This window comes from Phyllobates terribilis, unplaced genomic scaffold (genome assembly GCF_046119375.1).
Source record: "Phyllobates terribilis strain yellow unplaced genomic scaffold, ASM4611937v1 Scaffold_9__5_contigs__length_417890890, whole genome shotgun sequence".
Classification (NCBI taxonomy): domain Eukaryota; kingdom Metazoa; phylum Chordata; class Amphibia; order Anura; family Dendrobatidae; genus Phyllobates; species Phyllobates terribilis.
In genome coordinates, this window is record NW_027362769.1 from 415,661,842 (window position 1) to 415,680,975 (window position 19,134).

A 19,134-nucleotide genomic window follows, 5' to 3' on the forward strand; every position below is an offset into this window, starting at 1 on the left:
AAACAATGGCTCATGTCGCTTGACTTACTGAACAAAGGAACAGTACGTCTGATATAATTAAGAATCGTTCAACCTCCACAAGTGGCCAGATGTTCCTCATTGATGCCGAGTCATCACCTTCCCCACCTGGATTGTCACCCTCTTCATCATCACTTTCTCCAGAGGATGAAAATGCCGGGGTTACAATGTTAGATGCCATCTTCCTTGCTGGATATCTATCCACATCTGACACCATAGCCTTGGCTCCATACACCATCTTGGAGAATCTCCTATCATTTAGCCATTTTCCTCTGGCGTGCCCACTCCCCTCCAGGGTTCAGGCCCTCCAGGGTTCAGGCCCTCCAGGGTTCAGGCTCTCCAGGGTTCAGACCCTCCAGGGTTCAGGCCCTCCAGGGTTCAGGCCCTCCAGGGTTCAGGCTCTCCAGGGTTCAGGCTCTCCAGGGTTCAGGCTCTCCAGGGTTCAGGCTCTCCAGGGTTCAGACCCTCCAGGGTTCAGACCCTCCAGGGTCCAGGCCCTCCAGGGTTCAGGCCCTCCAGGGTTCAGGCCCTCCAGGGTTCAGGCCCTCCAGGGTTCAGACCCTCCAGGGTCCAGGCCCTCCAGGGTTCAGGCCCTCCACTTCTCCAGAGTCCTGATCTTATCTTTCAGTCTTTGTACCTGGGCTGTGATGTCCGGCATCCGCTTCTCAGACTTCATCTTTAGCAGCAAAACCAAAGACATGAGCTGGACTATAAGCTTATATACGAGCATAGTGTAAGCTCACTTTCACACTGTGGCCATTTCACAGACAAAACCCATGAAAGAAAACAAAATGAGCATAAACCCTAAAGAAAGCTCGTTTTGTTTTTTTGTGGTGGGTTTCATCTTTAGCAGCGCGCAGCTCAGATTCTCCCAAAATCGCCTCCAGGTCTTCCCCGCCTTTCAGAAATCATGGAGGTTTCCCATGACCCTGCAGCTGAAAGTGGGGAATAGCTCAGTTACCCCAGGACTGACGTCCGTGACTTACCTGCAGCCTCAGGAGGTCGCTCACTCCATCTTTTTCTTCGGAGGTTCTTCAGCCTTAATGGCGTTGTCCATGTGTCACACGAGGAGCGGAGGCCGTGCCGCTGTGACTGAGGCTCTGGTGGGGCCATTCACTTGAATGAAGCCATGGAGTCAGTATGGACACTTGCCTTCTTCCTGGCAGGATTTGTCTTCTCCAGACATGCAAACAACTGTGGCAAACAGGTCCTGGCAGGTTGGAGGCCAGCGCGCACAGTAACTTCCTTCAGCTTCCAGAGAATGACCTCATCGGAGCCCCGCGGAGTGGAGAGCATTGTGTTAATGTGAACATAGCCTTACACGTACGGTTTATCAGATGATGGTAAAGCCCACACTCCTTACACCTATGTCACATTACTCATATGTCGCTAACATATAGTGCTGTGCAGTACAGACGATGTCACCACACCAGTCCATGCCTCCAGGACAGATGTCACCGTCCTGCTGGCCGTCGTCTCATAATCTCTGACATTCATTATGTTTCTCTGGGGTCTGTGATTTATGGAACTGATCCCTAGTTTGTGTTCACACGTTGCGTTGCTGAAACGTGAAGACATGTACTGTGGGCGATTATCAGGAATCCGCGCTCGTGTCGTGAGGACCCGGCAGTCCGCACAAGCCGCCAGTCACCGTCCCATCAGCAAAACACGGCTTTGGTCTTTGTCCTTAGCATATTATTATTATTATTATTATTATTATTATCCCGGCTAACACTATAACCGTATACATAGCTAAAGTGTCTGAGCGCGAGAAGTGTGAACGCGGCTCTACAGCCGCAGATTGGACACATGGAGCTGATGGCACTTGTTTCATTCACAACCAGTACAGATCCATCGATACAATCATTATTAGTGGGACATTTCCCTTTAAGAAGCTGCCCGGACATGAAGAGTCAGATGCTGCCGGTCAGAGTCCGCCCCGTCATCACTCCTGATGTTTGGCCGAGGATTGGCTGCAGCATCTCAGCTCATACTCTGAACAGGATATATAATCCTCACCCTGTGTGCGAGGCCCCAAACCCCGGACACAGCGTGTGAGTATAGTATGTAATATGTGCCCCCCCGGACACAGCGTGTGAGTATAGTATGTAATATGTGCCCCCCCGGACACAGCGTGTGAGTATAGTATGTAATATGTGCCCCCCCGGACACAGCGTGTGAGTATAGTATGTAATATGTACCCCGGACACAGTGTGTGAGTATAGTATGTAATATGTGCCCCGGACACAGCTTGTGAGTATAGTATGTAATATGTGCCCCCCCGGACACAGCGTGTGAGTATAGTATGTAATATGTACCCCGGACACAGCTTGTGAGTATAGTATGTAATATGTGCCCCCCCGGACACAGCGTGTGAGTATAGTATGTAATATGTGCCCCGGACACAGCGTGTGAGTATAGTATGTAATATGTGCCCCGGACACAGCGTGTGAGTATAGTATGTAATATGTGCCCCGGACACAGCGTGTGAGTATAGTATGTAATATGTGCCCCGCACACAGCGTGTGAGTATAGTATGTAATATGTGCCCCGCACACAGCGTGTGAGTATAGTATGTAATATGTGCCCCGGACACAGCGTGTGAGTATAGTATGTAATATGTGCCCCCCCGGACACAGCGTGTGAGTATAGTATGTAATATGTGCCCCCCCCGGACACAGCGTGTGAGTATAGTATGTAATATGTGCCCCCCCGGACACAGCGTGTGAGTATAGTATGTAATATGTGCCCCCCCGGACACAGCGTGTGAGTATAGTATGTAATATGTACCCCGGACACAGTGTGTGAGTATAGTATGTAATATGTGCCCCGGACACAGCTTGTGAGTATAGTATGTAATATGTGCCCCCCCGGACACAGCGTGTGAGTATAGTATGTAATATGTGCCCCGGACACAGCGTGTGAGTATAGTATGTAATATGTGCCCCGGACACAGCGTGTGAGTATAGTATGTAATATGTGGCCCGGACACAGCGTGTGAGTATAGTATGTAATATGTACCCCGGACACAGCGTGTGAGTATAGTATGTAATATGTGCCCCCCCGGACACAGCGTGTGAGTATAGTATGTAATATGTGCCCCCCCGGACACAGCGTGTGAGTATAGTATGTAATATGTGCCCCCCCGGACACAGCATGTGAGTATAGTATGTAATATGTACCCCGGACACAGCGTGTGAGTATAGTATGTAATATGTGCCCCGGACACATTGTGTGAGTATAGTATGTAATATGTGCCCCGGACACAGCGTGTGAGTATAGTATGTAATATGTGCCCCGGACACAGCGTGTGAGTATAGTATGTAATATGTGCCCCCCCGGACACAGCGTGTGAGTATAGTATGTAATATGTGCCCCCCCGGACACAGCGTGTGAGTATAGTATGTAATATGTGCCCCCCCGGACACATTGTGTGAGTATAGTATGTAATATGTGCCCCGGACACAGCGTGTGAGTATAGTATGTAATATGTACCCCGGACACAGCGTGTGAGTATAGTATGTAATATGTGCCCCCCCCGGACACAGCGTGTGAGTATAGTATGTAATATGTGCCCCCCCGGACACAGCGTGTGAGTATAGTATGTAATATGTGCCCCCCCGGACACAGCGTGTGAGTATAGTATGTAATATGTGCCCCCCCGGACACAGCGTGTGAGTATAGTATGTAATATGTGCCCCCCCGGACACAGCGTGTGAGTATAGTATGTAATATGTACCCCGGACACAGTGTGTGAGTATAGTATGTAATATGTGCCCCGGACACAGCGTGTGAGTATAGTATGTAATATGTGCCCCCCCGGACACAGCGTGTGAGTATAGTATGTAATATGTGGCCCGGACACAGCATGTGAGTATAGTATGTAATATGTGCCCCCCCGGACACAGCGTGTGAGTATAGTATGTAATATGTGCCCCCCCGGACACAGCGTGTGAGTATAGTATGTAATATGTGCCCCCCCGGACACAGCGTGTGAGTATAGTATGTAATATGTACCCCGGACACAGTGTGTGAGTATAGTATGTAATATGTGCCCCGGACACAGCTTGTGAGTATAGTATGTAATATGTGCCCCCCCGGACACAGCGTGTGAGTATAGTATGTAATATGTGCCCCGGACACAGCGTGTGAGTATAGTATGTAATATGTGCCCCGGACACAGCGTGTGAGTATAGTATGTAATATGTGCCCCGGACACAGCGTGTGAGTATAGTATGTAATATGTGCCCCGCACACAGCGTGTGAGTATAGTATGTAATATGTGCCCCGCACACAGCGTGTGAGTATAGTATGTAATATGTGCCCCGGACACAGCGTGTGAGTATAGTATGTAATATGTGCCCCCCCGGACACAGCGTGTGAGTATAGTATGTAATATGTGCCCCCCCGGACACAGCGTGTGAGTATAGTATGTAATATGTACCCCGGACACAGTGTGTGAGTATAGTATGTAATATGTGCCCCGGACACAGCTTGTGAGTATAGTATGTAATATGTGCCCCCCCGGACACAGCGTGTGAGTATAGTATGTAATATGTGCCCCGGACACAGCGTGTGAGTATAGTATGTAATATGTACCCCGGACACAGTGTGTGAGTATAGTATGTAATATGTGCCCCGGACACAGCTTGTGAGTATAGTATGTAATATGTGCCCCCCCGGACACAGCGTGTGAGTATAGTATGTAATATGTGCCCCGGACACAGCGTGTGAGTATAGTATGTAATATGTGCCCCGGACACAGCGTGTGAGTATAGTATGTAATATGTGGCCCGGACACAGCGTGTGAGTATAGTATGTAATATGTACCCCGGACACAGCGTGTGAGTATAGTATGTAATATGTGCCCCCCCGGACACAGCGTGTGAGTATAGTATGTAATATGTGCCCCCCCGGACACAGCGTGTGAGTATAGTATGTAATATGTGCCCCCCCGGACACAGCATGTGAGTATAGTATGTAATATGTACCCCGGACACAGCGTGTGAGTATAGTATGTAATATGTGCCCCGGACACATTGTGTGAGTATAGTATGTAATATGTGCCCCGGACACAGCGTGTGAGTATAGTATGTAATATGTGCCCCGGACACAGCGTGTGAGTATAGTATGTAATATGTACCCCGGACACAGCGTGTGAGTATAGTATGTAATATGTGCCCCCCCGGACACAGCGTGTGAGTATAGTATGTAATATGTGCCCCCCCGGACACAGCGTGTGAGTATAGTATGTAATATGTACCCCGGACACAGTGTGTGAGTATAGTATGTAATATGTGCCCCGGACACAGCTTGTGAGTATAGTATGTAATATGTGCCCCCCCGGACACAGCGTGTGAGTATAGTATGTAATATGTGCCCCGGACACAGCGTGTGAGTATAGTATGTAATATGTGCCCCGGACACAGCGTGTGAGTATAGTATGTAATATGTGCCCCGGACACAGCGTGTGAGTATAGTATGTAATATGTGCCCCGCACACAGCGTGTGAGTATAGTATGTAATATGTGCCCCGCACACAGCGTGTGAGTATAGTATGTAATATGTGCCCCGGACACAGCGTGTGAGTATAGTATGTAATATGTGCCCCCCCGGACACAGCGTGTGAGTATAGTATGTAATATGTGCCCCCCCCGGACACAGCGTGTGAGTATAGTATGTAATATGTGCCCCCCCGGACACAGCGTGTGAGTATAGTATGTAATATGTGCCCCCCCGGACACAGCGTGTGAGTATAGTATGTAATATGTACCCCGGACACAGTGTGTGAGTATAGTATGTAATATGTGCCCCGGACACAGCTTGTGAGTATAGTATGTAATATGTGCCCCCCCGGACACAGCGTGTGAGTATAGTATGTAATATGTGCCCCGGACACAGCGTGTGAGTATAGTATGTAATATGTGCCCCGGACACAGCGTGTGAGTATAGTATGTAATATGTGGCCCGGACACAGCGTGTGAGTATAGTATGTAATATGTACCCCGGACACAGCGTGTGAGTATAGTATGTAATATGTGCCCCCCCGGACACAGCGTGTGAGTATAGTATGTAATATGTGCCCCCCCGGACACAGCGTGTGAGTATAGTATGTAATATGTGCCCCCCCGGACACAGCATGTGAGTATAGTATGTAATATGTACCCCGGACACAGCGTGTGAGTATAGTATGTAATATGTGCCCCGGACACATTGTGTGAGTATAGTATGTAATATGTGCCCCGGACACAGCGTGTGAGTATAGTATGTAATATGTGCCCCGGACACAGCGTGTGAGTATAGTATGTAATATGTGCCCCCCCGGACACAGCGTGTGAGTATAGTATGTAATATGTGCCCCCCCGGACACAGCGTGTGAGTATAGTATGTAATATGTGCCCCCCCGGACACATTGTGTGAGTATAGTATGTAATATGTGCCCCGGACACAGCGTGTGAGTATAGTATGTAATATGTACCCCGGACACAGCGTGTGAGTATAGTATGTAATATGTGCCCCCCCCGGACACAGCGTGTGAGTATAGTATGTAATATGTGCCCCCCCGGACACAGCGTGTGAGTATAGTATGTAATATGTGCCCCCCCGGACACAGCGTGTGAGTATAGTATGTAATATGTGCCCCCCCGGACACAGCGTGTGAGTATAGTATGTAATATGTGCCCCCCCGGACACAGCGTGTGAGTATAGTATGTAATATGTACCCCGGACACAGTGTGTGAGTATAGTATGTAATATGTGCCCCGGACACAGCGTGTGAGTATAGTATGTAATATGTGCCCCCCCGGACACAGCGTGTGAGTATAGTATGTAATATGTGGCCCGGACACAGCATGTGAGTATAGTATGTAATATGTGCCCCCCCGGACACAGCGTGTGAGTATAGTATGTAATATGTGCCCCCCCGGACACAGCGTGTGAGTATAGTATGTAATATGTGCCCCCCCGGACACAGCGTGTGAGTATAGTATGTAATATGTACCCCGGACACAGTGTGTGAGTATAGTATGTAATATGTGCCCCGGACACAGCTTGTGAGTATAGTATGTAATATGTGCCCCCCCGGACACAGCGTGTGAGTATAGTATGTAATATGTGCCCCGGACACAGCGTGTGAGTATAGTATGTAATATGTGCCCCGGACACAGCGTGTGAGTATAGTATGTAATATGTGCCCCGGACACAGCGTGTGAGTATAGTATGTAATATGTGCCCCGCACACAGCGTGTGAGTATAGTATGTAATATGTGCCCCGCACACAGCGTGTGAGTATAGTATGTAATATGTGCCCCGGACACAGCGTGTGAGTATAGTATGTAATATGTGCCCCCCCGGACACAGCGTGTGAGTATAGTATGTAATATGTGCCCCCCCGGACACAGCGTGTGAGTATAGTATGTAATATGTACCCCGGACACAGTGTGTGAGTATAGTATGTAATATGTGCCCCGGACACAGCTTGTGAGTATAGTATGTAATATGTGCCCCCCCGGACACAGCGTGTGAGTATAGTATGTAATATGTGCCCCGGACACAGCGTGTGAGTATAGTATGTAATATGTACCCCGGACACAGTGTGTGAGTATAGTATGTAATATGTGCCCCGGACACAGCTTGTGAGTATAGTATGTAATATGTGCCCCCCCGGACACAGCGTGTGAGTATAGTATGTAATATGTGCCCCGGACACAGCGTGTGAGTATAGTATGTAATATGTGCCCCGGACACAGCGTGTGAGTATAGTATGTAATATGTGGCCCGGACACAGCGTGTGAGTATAGTATGTAATATGTACCCCGGACACAGCGTGTGAGTATAGTATGTAATATGTGCCCCCCCGGACACAGCGTGTGAGTATAGTATGTAATATGTGCCCCCCCGGACACAGCGTGTGAGTATAGTATGTAATATGTGCCCCCCCGGACACAGCATGTGAGTATAGTATGTAATATGTACCCCGGACACAGCGTGTGAGTATAGTATGTAATATGTGCCCCGGACACATTGTGTGAGTATAGTATGTAATATGTGCCCCGGACACAGCGTGTGAGTATAGTATGTAATATGTGCCCCGGACACAGCGTGTGAGTATAGTATGTAATATGTGCCCCCCCGGACACAGCGTGTGAGTATAGTATGTAATATGTGCCCCCCCGGACACAGCGTGTGAGTATAGTATGTAATATGTGCCCCCCCGGACACATTGTGTGAGTATAGTATGTAATATGTGCCCCGGACACAGCGTGTGAGTATAGTATGTAATATGTACCCCGGACACAGCGTGTGAGTATAGTATGTAATATGTGCCCCCCCCGGACACAGCGTGTGAGTATAGTATGTAATATGTGCCCCCCCGGACACAGCGTGTGAGTATAGTATGTAATATGTGCCCCCCCGGACACAGCGTGTGAGTATAGTATGTAATATGTGCCCCCCCGGACACAGCGTGTGAGTATAGTATGTAATATGTGCCCCCCCGGACACAGCGTGTGAGTATAGTATGTAATATGTACCCCGGACACAGTGTGTGAGTATAGTATGTAATATGTGCCCCGGACACAGCGTGTGAGTATAGTATGTAATATGTGCCCCCCCGGACACAGCGTGTGAGTATAGTATGTAATATGTGGCCCGGACACAGCGTGTGAGTATAGTATGTAATATGTGCCCCCCCGGACACAGCGTGTGAGTATAGTATGTAATATGTGCCCCCCCGGACACAGCGTGTGAGTATAGTATGTAATATGTGCCCCCCCGGACACAGCGTGTGAGTATAGTATGTAATATGTACCCCGGACACAGTGTGTGAGTATAGTATGTAATATGTGCCCCGGACACAGCTTGTGAGTATAGTATGTAATATGTGCCCCCCCGGACACAGCGTGTGAGTATAGTATGTAATATGTGCCCCGGACACAGCGTGTGAGTATAGTATGTAATATGTGCCCCGGACACAGCGTGTGAGTATAGTATGTAATATGTGCCCCGGACACAGCGTGTGAGTATAGTATGTAATATGTGCCCCGCACACAGCGTGTGAGTATAGTATGTAATATGTGCCCCGCACACAGCGTGTGAGTATAGTATGTAATATGTGCCCCGGACACAGCGTGTGAGTATAGTATGTAATATGTGCCCCCCCGGACACAGCGTGTGAGTATAGTATGTAATATGTGCCCCCCCGGACACAGCGTGTGAGTATAGTATGTAATATGTACCCCGGACACAGTGTGTGAGTATAGTATGTAATATGTGCCCCGGACACAGCTTGTGAGTATAGTATGTAATATGTGCCCCCCCGGACACAGCGTGTGAGTATAGTATGTAATATGTGCCCCGGACACAGCGTGTGAGTATAGTATGTAATATGTGCCCCGGACACAGCGTGTGAGTATAGTATGTAATATGTGGCCCGGACACAGCGTGTGAGTATAGTATGTAATATGTACCCCGGACACAGCGTGTGAGTATAGTATGTAATATGTGCCCCCCCGGACACAGCGTGTGAGTATAGTATGTAATATGTGCCCCCCCGGACACAGCGTGTGAGTATAGTATGTAATATGTGCCCCCCCGGACACAGCGTGTGAGTATAGTATGTAATATGTGCCCCCCCGGACACAGCATGTGAGTATAGTATGTAATATGTACCCCGGACACATTGTGTGAGTATAGTATGTAATATGTGCCCCGGACACAGCGTGTGAGTATAGTATGTAATATGTGCCCCCCCGGACACAGCGTGTGAGTATAGTATGTAATATGTGCCCCCCCGGACACAGCGTGTGAGTATAGTATGTAATATGTGCCCCCCCGGACACAGCGTGTGAGTATAGTATGTAATATGTGCCCCCCCGGACACATTGTGTGAGTATAGTATGTAATATGTGCCCCGGACACAGCGTGTGAGTATAGTATGTAATATGTACCCCGGACACAGCGTGTGAGTATAGTATGTAATATGTGCCCCCCCCGGACACAGCGTGTGAGTATAGTATGTAATATGTGCCCCCCCGGACACAGCGTGTGAGTATAGTATGTAATATGTGCCCCCCCGGACACAGCGTGTGAGTATAGTATGTAATATGTGCCCCCCCGGACACAGCGTGTGAGTATAGTATGTAATATGTGCCCCCCCGGACACAGCGTGTGAGTATAGTATGTAATATGTGGCCCGGACACAGCGTGTGAGTATAGTATGTAATATGTGCCCCCCCGGACACAGCGTGTGAGTATAGTATGTAATATGTGCCCCCCCGGACACAGCGTGTGAGTATAGTATGTAATATGTGCCCCGGACACAGCGTGTGAGTATAGTATGTAATATGTGCCCCCCCCGGACACAGCGTGTGAGTATAGTATGTAATATGTGCCCCCCCGGACACAGCGTGTGAGTATAGTATGTAATATGTGCCCCCCCGGACACAGCGTGTGAGTATAGTATGTAATATGTGCCCCCCCGGACACAGCGTGTGAGTATAGTATGTAATATGTGCCCCGGACACAGCGTGTGAGTATAGTATGTAATATGTGCCCCCCCGGACACAGCGTGTGAGTATAGTATGTAATATGTGCCCCCCCGGACACAGCGTGTGAGTATAGTATGTAATATGTGCCCCCCCGGACACATTGTGTGAGTATAGTATGTAATATGTGCCCCGGACACAGCGTGTGAGTATAGTATGTAATATGTACCCCGGACACAGCGTGTGAGTATAGTATGTAATATGTGCCCCCCCCGGACACAGCGTGTGAGTATAGTATGTAATATGTGCCCCCCCGGACACAGCGTGTGAGTATAGTATGTAATATGTGCCCCCCCGGACACAGCGTGTGAGTATAGTATGTAATATGTGCCCCCCCGGACACAGCGTGTGAGTATAGTATGTAATATGTGCCCCCCCGGACACAGCGTGTGAGTATAGTATGTAATATGTACCCCGGACACAGTGTGTGAGTATAGTATGTAATATGTGCCCCGGACACAGCGTGTGAGTATAGTATGTAATATGTGCCCCCCCGGACACAGCGTGTGAGTATAGTATGTAATATGTGGCCCGGACACAGCATGTGAGTATAGTATGTAATATGTGCCCCCCCGGACACAGCGTGTGAGTATAGTATGTAATATGTGCCCCCCCGGACACAGCGTGTGAGTATAGTATGTAATATGTGCCCCCCCGGACACAGCGTGTGAGTATAGTATGTAATATGTACCCCGGACACAGTGTGTGAGTATAGTATGTAATATGTGCCCCGGACACAGCTTGTGAGTATAGTATGTAATATGTGCCCCCCCGGACACAGCGTGTGAGTATAGTATGTAATATGTGCCCCGGACACAGCGTGTGAGTATAGTATGTAATATGTGCCCCGGACACAGCGTGTGAGTATAGTATGTAATATGTGCCCCGGACACAGCGTGTGAGTATAGTATGTAATATGTGCCCCGCACACAGCGTGTGAGTATAGTATGTAATATGTGCCCCGCACACAGCGTGTGAGTATAGTATGTAATATGTGCCCCGGACACAGCGTGTGAGTATAGTATGTAATATGTGCCCCCCCGGACACAGCGTGTGAGTATAGTATGTAATATGTGCCCCCCCGGACACAGCGTGTGAGTATAGTATGTAATATGTACCCCGGACACAGTGTGTGAGTATAGTATGTAATATGTGCCCCGGACACAGCTTGTGAGTATAGTATGTAATATGTGCCCCCCCGGACACAGCGTGTGAGTATAGTATGTAATATGTGCCCCGGACACAGCGTGTGAGTATAGTATGTAATATGTACCCCGGACACAGTGTGTGAGTATAGTATGTAATATGTGCCCCGGACACAGCTTGTGAGTATAGTATGTAATATGTGCCCCCCCGGACACAGCGTGTGAGTATAGTATGTAATATGTGCCCCGGACACAGCGTGTGAGTATAGTATGTAATATGTGCCCCGGACACAGCGTGTGAGTATAGTATGTAATATGTGGCCCGGACACAGCGTGTGAGTATAGTATGTAATATGTACCCCGGACACAGCGTGTGAGTATAGTATGTAATATGTGCCCCCCCGGACACAGCGTGTGAGTATAGTATGTAATATGTGCCCCCCCGGACACAGCGTGTGAGTATAGTATGTAATATGTGCCCCCCCGGACACAGCATGTGAGTATAGTATGTAATATGTACCCCGGACACAGCGTGTGAGTATAGTATGTAATATGTGCCCCGGACACATTGTGTGAGTATAGTATGTAATATGTGCCCCGGACACAGCGTGTGAGTATAGTATGTAATATGTGCCCCGGACACAGCGTGTGAGTATAGTATGTAATATGTGCCCCCCCGGACACAGCGTGTGAGTATAGTATGTAATATGTGCCCCCCCGGACACAGCGTGTGAGTATAGTATGTAATATGTGCCCCCCCGGACACATTGTGTGAGTATAGTATGTAATATGTGCCCCGGACACAGCGTGTGAGTATAGTATGTAATATGTACCCCGGACACAGCGTGTGAGTATAGTATGTAATATGTGCCCCCCCCGGACACAGCGTGTGAGTATAGTATGTAATATGTGCCCCCCCGGACACAGCGTGTGAGTATAGTATGTAATATGTGCCCCCCCGGACACAGCGTGTGAGTATAGTATGTAATATGTGCCCCCCCGGACACAGCGTGTGAGTATAGTATGTAATATGTGCCCCCCCGGACACAGCGTGTGAGTATAGTATGTAATATGTACCCCGGACACAGTGTGTGAGTATAGTATGTAATATGTGCCCCGGACACACCGTGTGAGTATAGTATGTAATATGTGCCCCCCCGGACACAGCGTGTGAGTATAGTATGTAATATGTGGCCCGGACACAGCGTGTGAGTATAGTATGTAATATGTGCCCCCCCGGACACAGCGTGTGAGTATAGTATGTAATATGTGCCCCCCCGGACACAGCGTGTGAGTATAGTATGTAATATGTGCCCCCCCGGACACAGCGTGTGAGTATAGTATGTAATATGTACCCCGGACACAGTGTGTGAGTATAGTATGTAATATGTGCCCCGGACACAGCTTGTGAGTATAGTATGTAATATGTGCCCCCCCGGACACAGCGTGTGAGTATAGTATGTAATATGTGCCCCGGACACAGCGTGTGAGTATAGTATGTAATATGTGCCCCGGACACAGCGTGTGAGTATAGTATGTAATATGTGCCCCGGACACAGCGTGTGAGTATAGTATGTAATATGTGCCCCGCACACAGCGTGTGAGTATAGTATGTAATATGTGCCCCGCACACAGCGTGTGAGTATAGTATGTAATATGTGCCCCGGACACAGCGTGTGAGTATAGTATGTAATATGTGCCCCCCCGGACACAGCGTGTGAGTATAGTATGTAATATGTGCCCCCCCGGACACAGCGTGTGAGTATAGTATGTAATATGTACCCCGGACACAGTGTGTGAGTATAGTATGTAATATGTGCCCCGGACACAGCTTGTGAGTATAGTATGTAATATGTGCCCCCCCGGACACAGCGTGTGAGTATAGTATGTAATATGTGCCCCGGACACAGCGTGTGAGTATAGTATGTAATATGTGCCCCGGACACAGCGTGTGAGTATAGTATGTAATATGTGGCCCGGACACAGCGTGTGAGTATAGTATGTAATATGTACCCCGGACACAGCGTGTGAGTATAGTATGTAATATGTGCCCCCCCGGACACAGCGTGTGAGTATAGTATGTAATATGTGCCCCCCCGGACACAGCGTGTGAGTATAGTATGTAATATGTGCCCCCCCGGACACAGCGTGTGAGTATAGTATGTAATATGTGCCCCCCCGGACACAGCATGTGAGTATAGTATGTAATATGTACCCCGGACACATTGTGTGAGTATAGTATGTAATATGTGCCCCGGACACAGCGTGTGAGTATAGTATGTAATATGTGCCCCCCCGGACACAGCGTGTGAGTATAGTATGTAATATGTGCCCCCCCGGACACAGCGTGTGAGTATAGTATGTAATATGTGCCCCCCCGGACACAGCGTGTGAGTATAGTATGTAATATGTGCCCCCCCGGACACATTGTGTGAGTATAGTATGTAATATGTGCCCCGGACACAGCGTGTGAGTATAGTATGTAATATGTACCCCGGACACAGCGTGTGAGTATAGTATGTAATATGTGCCCCCCCCGGACACAGCGTGTGAGTATAGTATGTAATATGTGCCCCCCCGGACACAGCGTGTGAGTATAGTATGTAATATGTGCCCCCCCGGACACAGCGTGTGAGTATAGTATGTAATATGTGCCCCCCCGGACACAGCGTGTGAGTATAGTATGTAATATGTGCCCCCCCGGACACAGCGTGTGAGTATAGTATGTAATATGTGGCCCGGACACAGCGTGTGAGTATAGTATGTAATATGTGCCCCCCCGGACACAGCGTGTGAGTATAGTATGTAATATGTGCCCCCCCGGACACAGCGTGTGAGTATAGTATGTAATATGTGCCCCCCCGGACACAGCGTGTGAGTATAGTATGTAATATGTGCCCCCCCGGACACAGCGTGTGAGTATAGTATGTAATATGTGCCCCCCCGGACACAGCGTGTGAGTATAGTATGTAATATGTGCCCCCCCGGACACAGCGTGTGAGTATAGTATGCAATATGTACCCCGGACACAGCGTGTGAGTATAGTATGTAATATGTGCCCCCCGGACACAGCGTGTGAGTATAGTATGTAATATGTGCCCCCCCGGACACAGCATGTGAGTATAGTATGTAATATGTACCCCGGACACAGCGTGTGAGTATAGTATGTAATATGTGCCCCGGACACATTGTGTGAGTATAGTATGTAATATGTTCCCCGGACACAGCGTGTGAGTGTAGTATGTAATATGTACCCCGGACACAGCGTGTGAGTATAGTATGTAATATGTGCCCCCCCGGACACAGCGTGTGAGTATAGTATGTAATATGTGCCCCCCCGGACACAGCGTGTGAGTATAGTATGTAATATGTGCCCCCCCGGACACAGCGTGTGAGTATAGTATGTAATATGTGCCCCCCCGGACACAGCGTGTGAGTATAGTATGTAATATGTGCCCCCCCGGACACAGCGTGTGAGTATAGTATGCAATATGTACCCCGGACACAGCGTGTGAGTATAGTATGTAATATGTGCCCCCCCGGACACAGCGTGTGAGTATAGTATGTAATATGTGCCCCCCCGGACACAGCGTGTGAGTATAGTATGTAATATGTGCCCCACCGGACACAGCGTGTGAGTATAGTATGTAATATGTACCCCGGACACAGCGTGTGAGTATAGTATGTAATATGTGCCCCCCCGGACACAGCGTGTGAGTATAGTATGTAATATGTGCCCCCCCGGACACAGCGTGTGAGTATAGTATGTAATATGTGCCCCCCCCGGACACAGCATGTGAGTATAGTATGTAATATGTGCCCCGGACACAGCGTGTGAGTATAGTATGTAATATGTGCCCCCCCGGACACAGCGTGTGAGTATAGTATGTAATATGTGCCCCCCCGGACACAGCATGTGAGTATAGTATGTAATATGTGCCCCGGACACAGCGTGTGAGTATAGTATGTAATATGTGCCCCCCCGGACACAGCGTGTGAGTATAGTATGTACTATGTGCCCCGGACACAGCGTGTGAGTATAGTATGTAATATGTGCCCCCCCGGACACAGCGTGTGAGTATAGTATGTAATATGTGCCCCCCCGGACACAGCGTGTGAGTATAGTATGTAATATGTGCCCCCCCGGACACAGCGTGTGAGTATAGTATGTAATATGTGCCCCGGACACAGCGTGTGAGTATAGTATGTAATATGTGCCCCGGACACAGCTTGTGAGTATAGTATGTAATATGTGCCCCGGACACAGCGTGTCAGTATACAACCCCTGGCAAAAATGATGGAATCACCGGGCTCGGAGGATGTTCATTCAGTTGTTTAATGTTGTTGAAAAAAAGCAGATCACAGACATGGCACAAAACTAAAGTCATTTCCAATGGCAACTTTAGGGCTTTAAGAAACACTAAAAGAAATCAAGATTATAAATGTGGTACTCAGTAAGGGTAATTTTTTTTTGAGACCAAGCAGAGGGCAAAAATTATGGAATCCATCAATTCTGAGGAAAAAAATTATGGAATCATGAAAAACAAACACACAAAAGAACACTCCAATACATCGCTAGTATTTTGTTGCACCACCTCTGGCTTTAATAACAGCTTGCAGTCTCTGAGGCATGGACTTAATGAGTAACAAACAGTACTCTTCATCAATCTGGCTCCAACTTTCTCTGATTGCTGTTGCCAGATCAGCTTTGCAGGTTGGAGCCTTGTCATGGACCATTTTCTTCAACTTCCACCAAAGATTTTCAATTGAATTGAGATCTGGACTATTTGCAGGCCATGACATTGACCTTATGTGTCTTCTTTCAAGGAATGTTTTCACAGTTTTTGCTCTATGGCAGGATGCATTATCATCTTGAAAAATGATGTCATCATCCCCAAACATCCTTTCAATTGATGGGATAAGAAAACTGTCCAAAATATCAATGTAAACTTAGGCATTTATTGAAGATGTAATCACAGCCATCTCCCCAGTGCCTTTACCTGACATGCAGCCCCATATCATCAATGACTGTGGAAATTTGCTTGTTCTCTTCATGCCGTCATCTTTATAAATCTCATTGGAACGGCACCAAACAAAAGTTCCAGCATCATCACCTTGCCCAATGCAGATTCGCGATTCATCACTGAATATGACTTTCATCCAGTCATCCACAGTCCACGATTGCTTTTTCTTAGCCCACTGTAACCTTGTTTTTTGTTTAGGTGTTAATGATGGCTTATGTTTAGCTTTTCTGTATGTAAATCCCATTTCCTTTAGGCGGTTTCTTACAGTTCGGTCACAGACATTGACTCCAGTTTCCTCCCATTCGTTCCTCATTTGTTTTGTTGTGCATTTCCTGTTTTGGAGACATATTGCTTTAAGTTTCTGGTCTTGACACTTTGATGTCTTCTTTAGTCTACCAGTATATTTGCCTTTAACAACCTTCCCATGTTGTTTGTATTTGATCCAGATTTTAGACACAGCTGACTGTGAACAACCAACATCTTTTGCAACATTGCGTGATGATTTACCTTCTTTTAAGAGTTTGATAATCCTCTCCTTTGTTTCAATTGACATCTCTCGTGTTGGAGCCATGATTCATGTCAGTCCACTTGGTGCAACAGCTCTCCAAGGTGTGATCACTCCTTTTTAGATGTAGACTAACGAGCAGATCTAATTTGATGCAGGTGTTGGTTTTGCCAATGAAAATTTACAGGGTGATTCCATAATTGTTTCCTCAGAATTGAGTGATTCCATAATTTTTTCCCTCTGCTTGGTCTTAAAAAAATTACCCTGAGTACCACATTTTTTATCTTGATTTCTTTTAGTGTTTCTTAAAGCCCTAAAGTTGCCATTTGAAATGACTTTAGTTTTGTGCCATGTCTGTGATCTGCTTTTTTTCAACAACATTAAACAACTGAATGAACATCCTCCGAGCCCGGTGATTCCATAATTTTTGCCAGGGGTTGTAGTATGTAATATGTGCCCAGGACACAGCATGTGAGTATAGTATCTAATATGTATTCTGTCCTGATAAAGAAATATTTCTTATACTGGATATCATTATATAATTCTAATATACAAAGTTTTATTTAGATCCATCATGTGCAAAGCAACTGGTAATTCTGCAAGTAAAGTTCAAAGGTCAAGGAAATGGTGTGTACTGTGTCCCCCCAGCATTATATGGTACCTTCAAAATGGAAGTAAATGTCTGGCATTTATCCTTCCAACACCTCCATTACATTCATTTCTGCCCCTTTGTGCCTCATTCACCTCCCTTTATATCTCTGTCCCCTGCTTCTTTGTGCTCTGTCTTTAATGCTATTGCTGGCACCCCTGCATGGTGTCCCCTTCCCCCTCCATGCAGGGACGGCACCTTACTTACTGCCCCGGCCCTCGACGCGTCCCCAGTGTGCTCCTGCCCCCGCTACTTCCTGGTGTGCGCTCTGCAGTTCCCTGTGGCGTATCTAGTACACTCGCGTGCGCCCCTGTTTTTAAAGGGGCAGCGCACGCACATGGTAAATGTACTGACTTCCTGTGACTGCATCGGAGGTACCTGCATGCTGTCGAGACCTGCACAGTGTGAACCTGTCCCAGTGGCCGTCCTGTCTGCACAGTGTGAACCTGTCCCAGTGGCCGTCCTGTCTGCACAGTGTGAACCTGTCCCGGTGGCCGTCCTGTCTGCAAGGTTTAAACCTGTCCCGGTGGCCGTCCTGTCTGCACAGTGTGAACCTGTCCCAGTGGTCGTCCTGTCTGCACAGTGTGAACCTGTCCCAGTGGTCATCCTGTCTGCAAGGTTTAAACCTGTCCCGGTGGTCGTCCTGTCTGCACAGTGTGAACCTGTCCCGGTGGTCGTCCTGTCTGCACAGTGTGAACCTGTCCCAGTGGCCGTCCTGTCTGCACAGTGTGAACCTGTCCCAGTGGCCGTCCTGTCTGCACAGTGTGAACCTGTCCCAGTGGCCGTCCTGTCTGCACAGTGTGAACCTGTCCCGGTGGCCGTCCTGTCTGCAAGGTTTAAACCTGTCCCGGTGGCCGTCCTGTCTGCATAGTGTGAACCTGTCCCAGTGGTCGTCCTGTCTGCACAGTGTGAACCTGTCCCAGTGGTCATCCTGTCTGCAAGGTTTAAACCTGTCCCGGTGGTCGTCCTGTCTGCACAGTGTGAACCTGTCCCGGTGGTCGTCCTGTCTGCACAGTGTGAACCTGTCCCGGTGGTCGTCCTGTCTGTACAGTGTGAACCTGTCCCGGTGGTCGTCCTGTCTGCACAGTGTGAACCCGTCCCAGTGGCCGTCTTGTCTGCACAGTGTGAACCTGTCCCGGTGGCCGTCCTGTCTGCACAGTGTGAACCTGTCTTGGTGGCCGTCCTGTCTGCACAGTGTGAACCTGTCCCGGTGGTCGTCCTGTCTGCACAGTGTGAACCCGTCCCGGTG

The 19,134-nt window shown here is 48.3% G+C and overlaps 1 protein-coding gene across 1 annotated transcript in view; it reads left to right on the top strand.

Annotated features, from left to right (window-relative positions):
* The first annotated feature begins 1,939 nt into the window (after positions 1 to 1,939).
* The window catches only part of LOC141162699 (phosphatidylserine decarboxylase proenzyme, mitochondrial-like), a 76,823-nt gene continuing 59,628 nt past the window's right edge, over positions 1,940 to 19,134 (top strand). The window contains exons 1-2 of the mRNA XM_073649064.1: positions 1,940 to 2,072; positions 17,804 to 17,863. Coding sequence (XP_073505165.1) covers positions 17,811 to 17,863 — 53 coding nt within the window. The 5' untranslated portion in view covers positions 1,940 to 2,072; positions 17,804 to 17,810. The remainder of the gene's footprint in view (positions 2,073 to 17,803; positions 17,864 to 19,134) is intronic.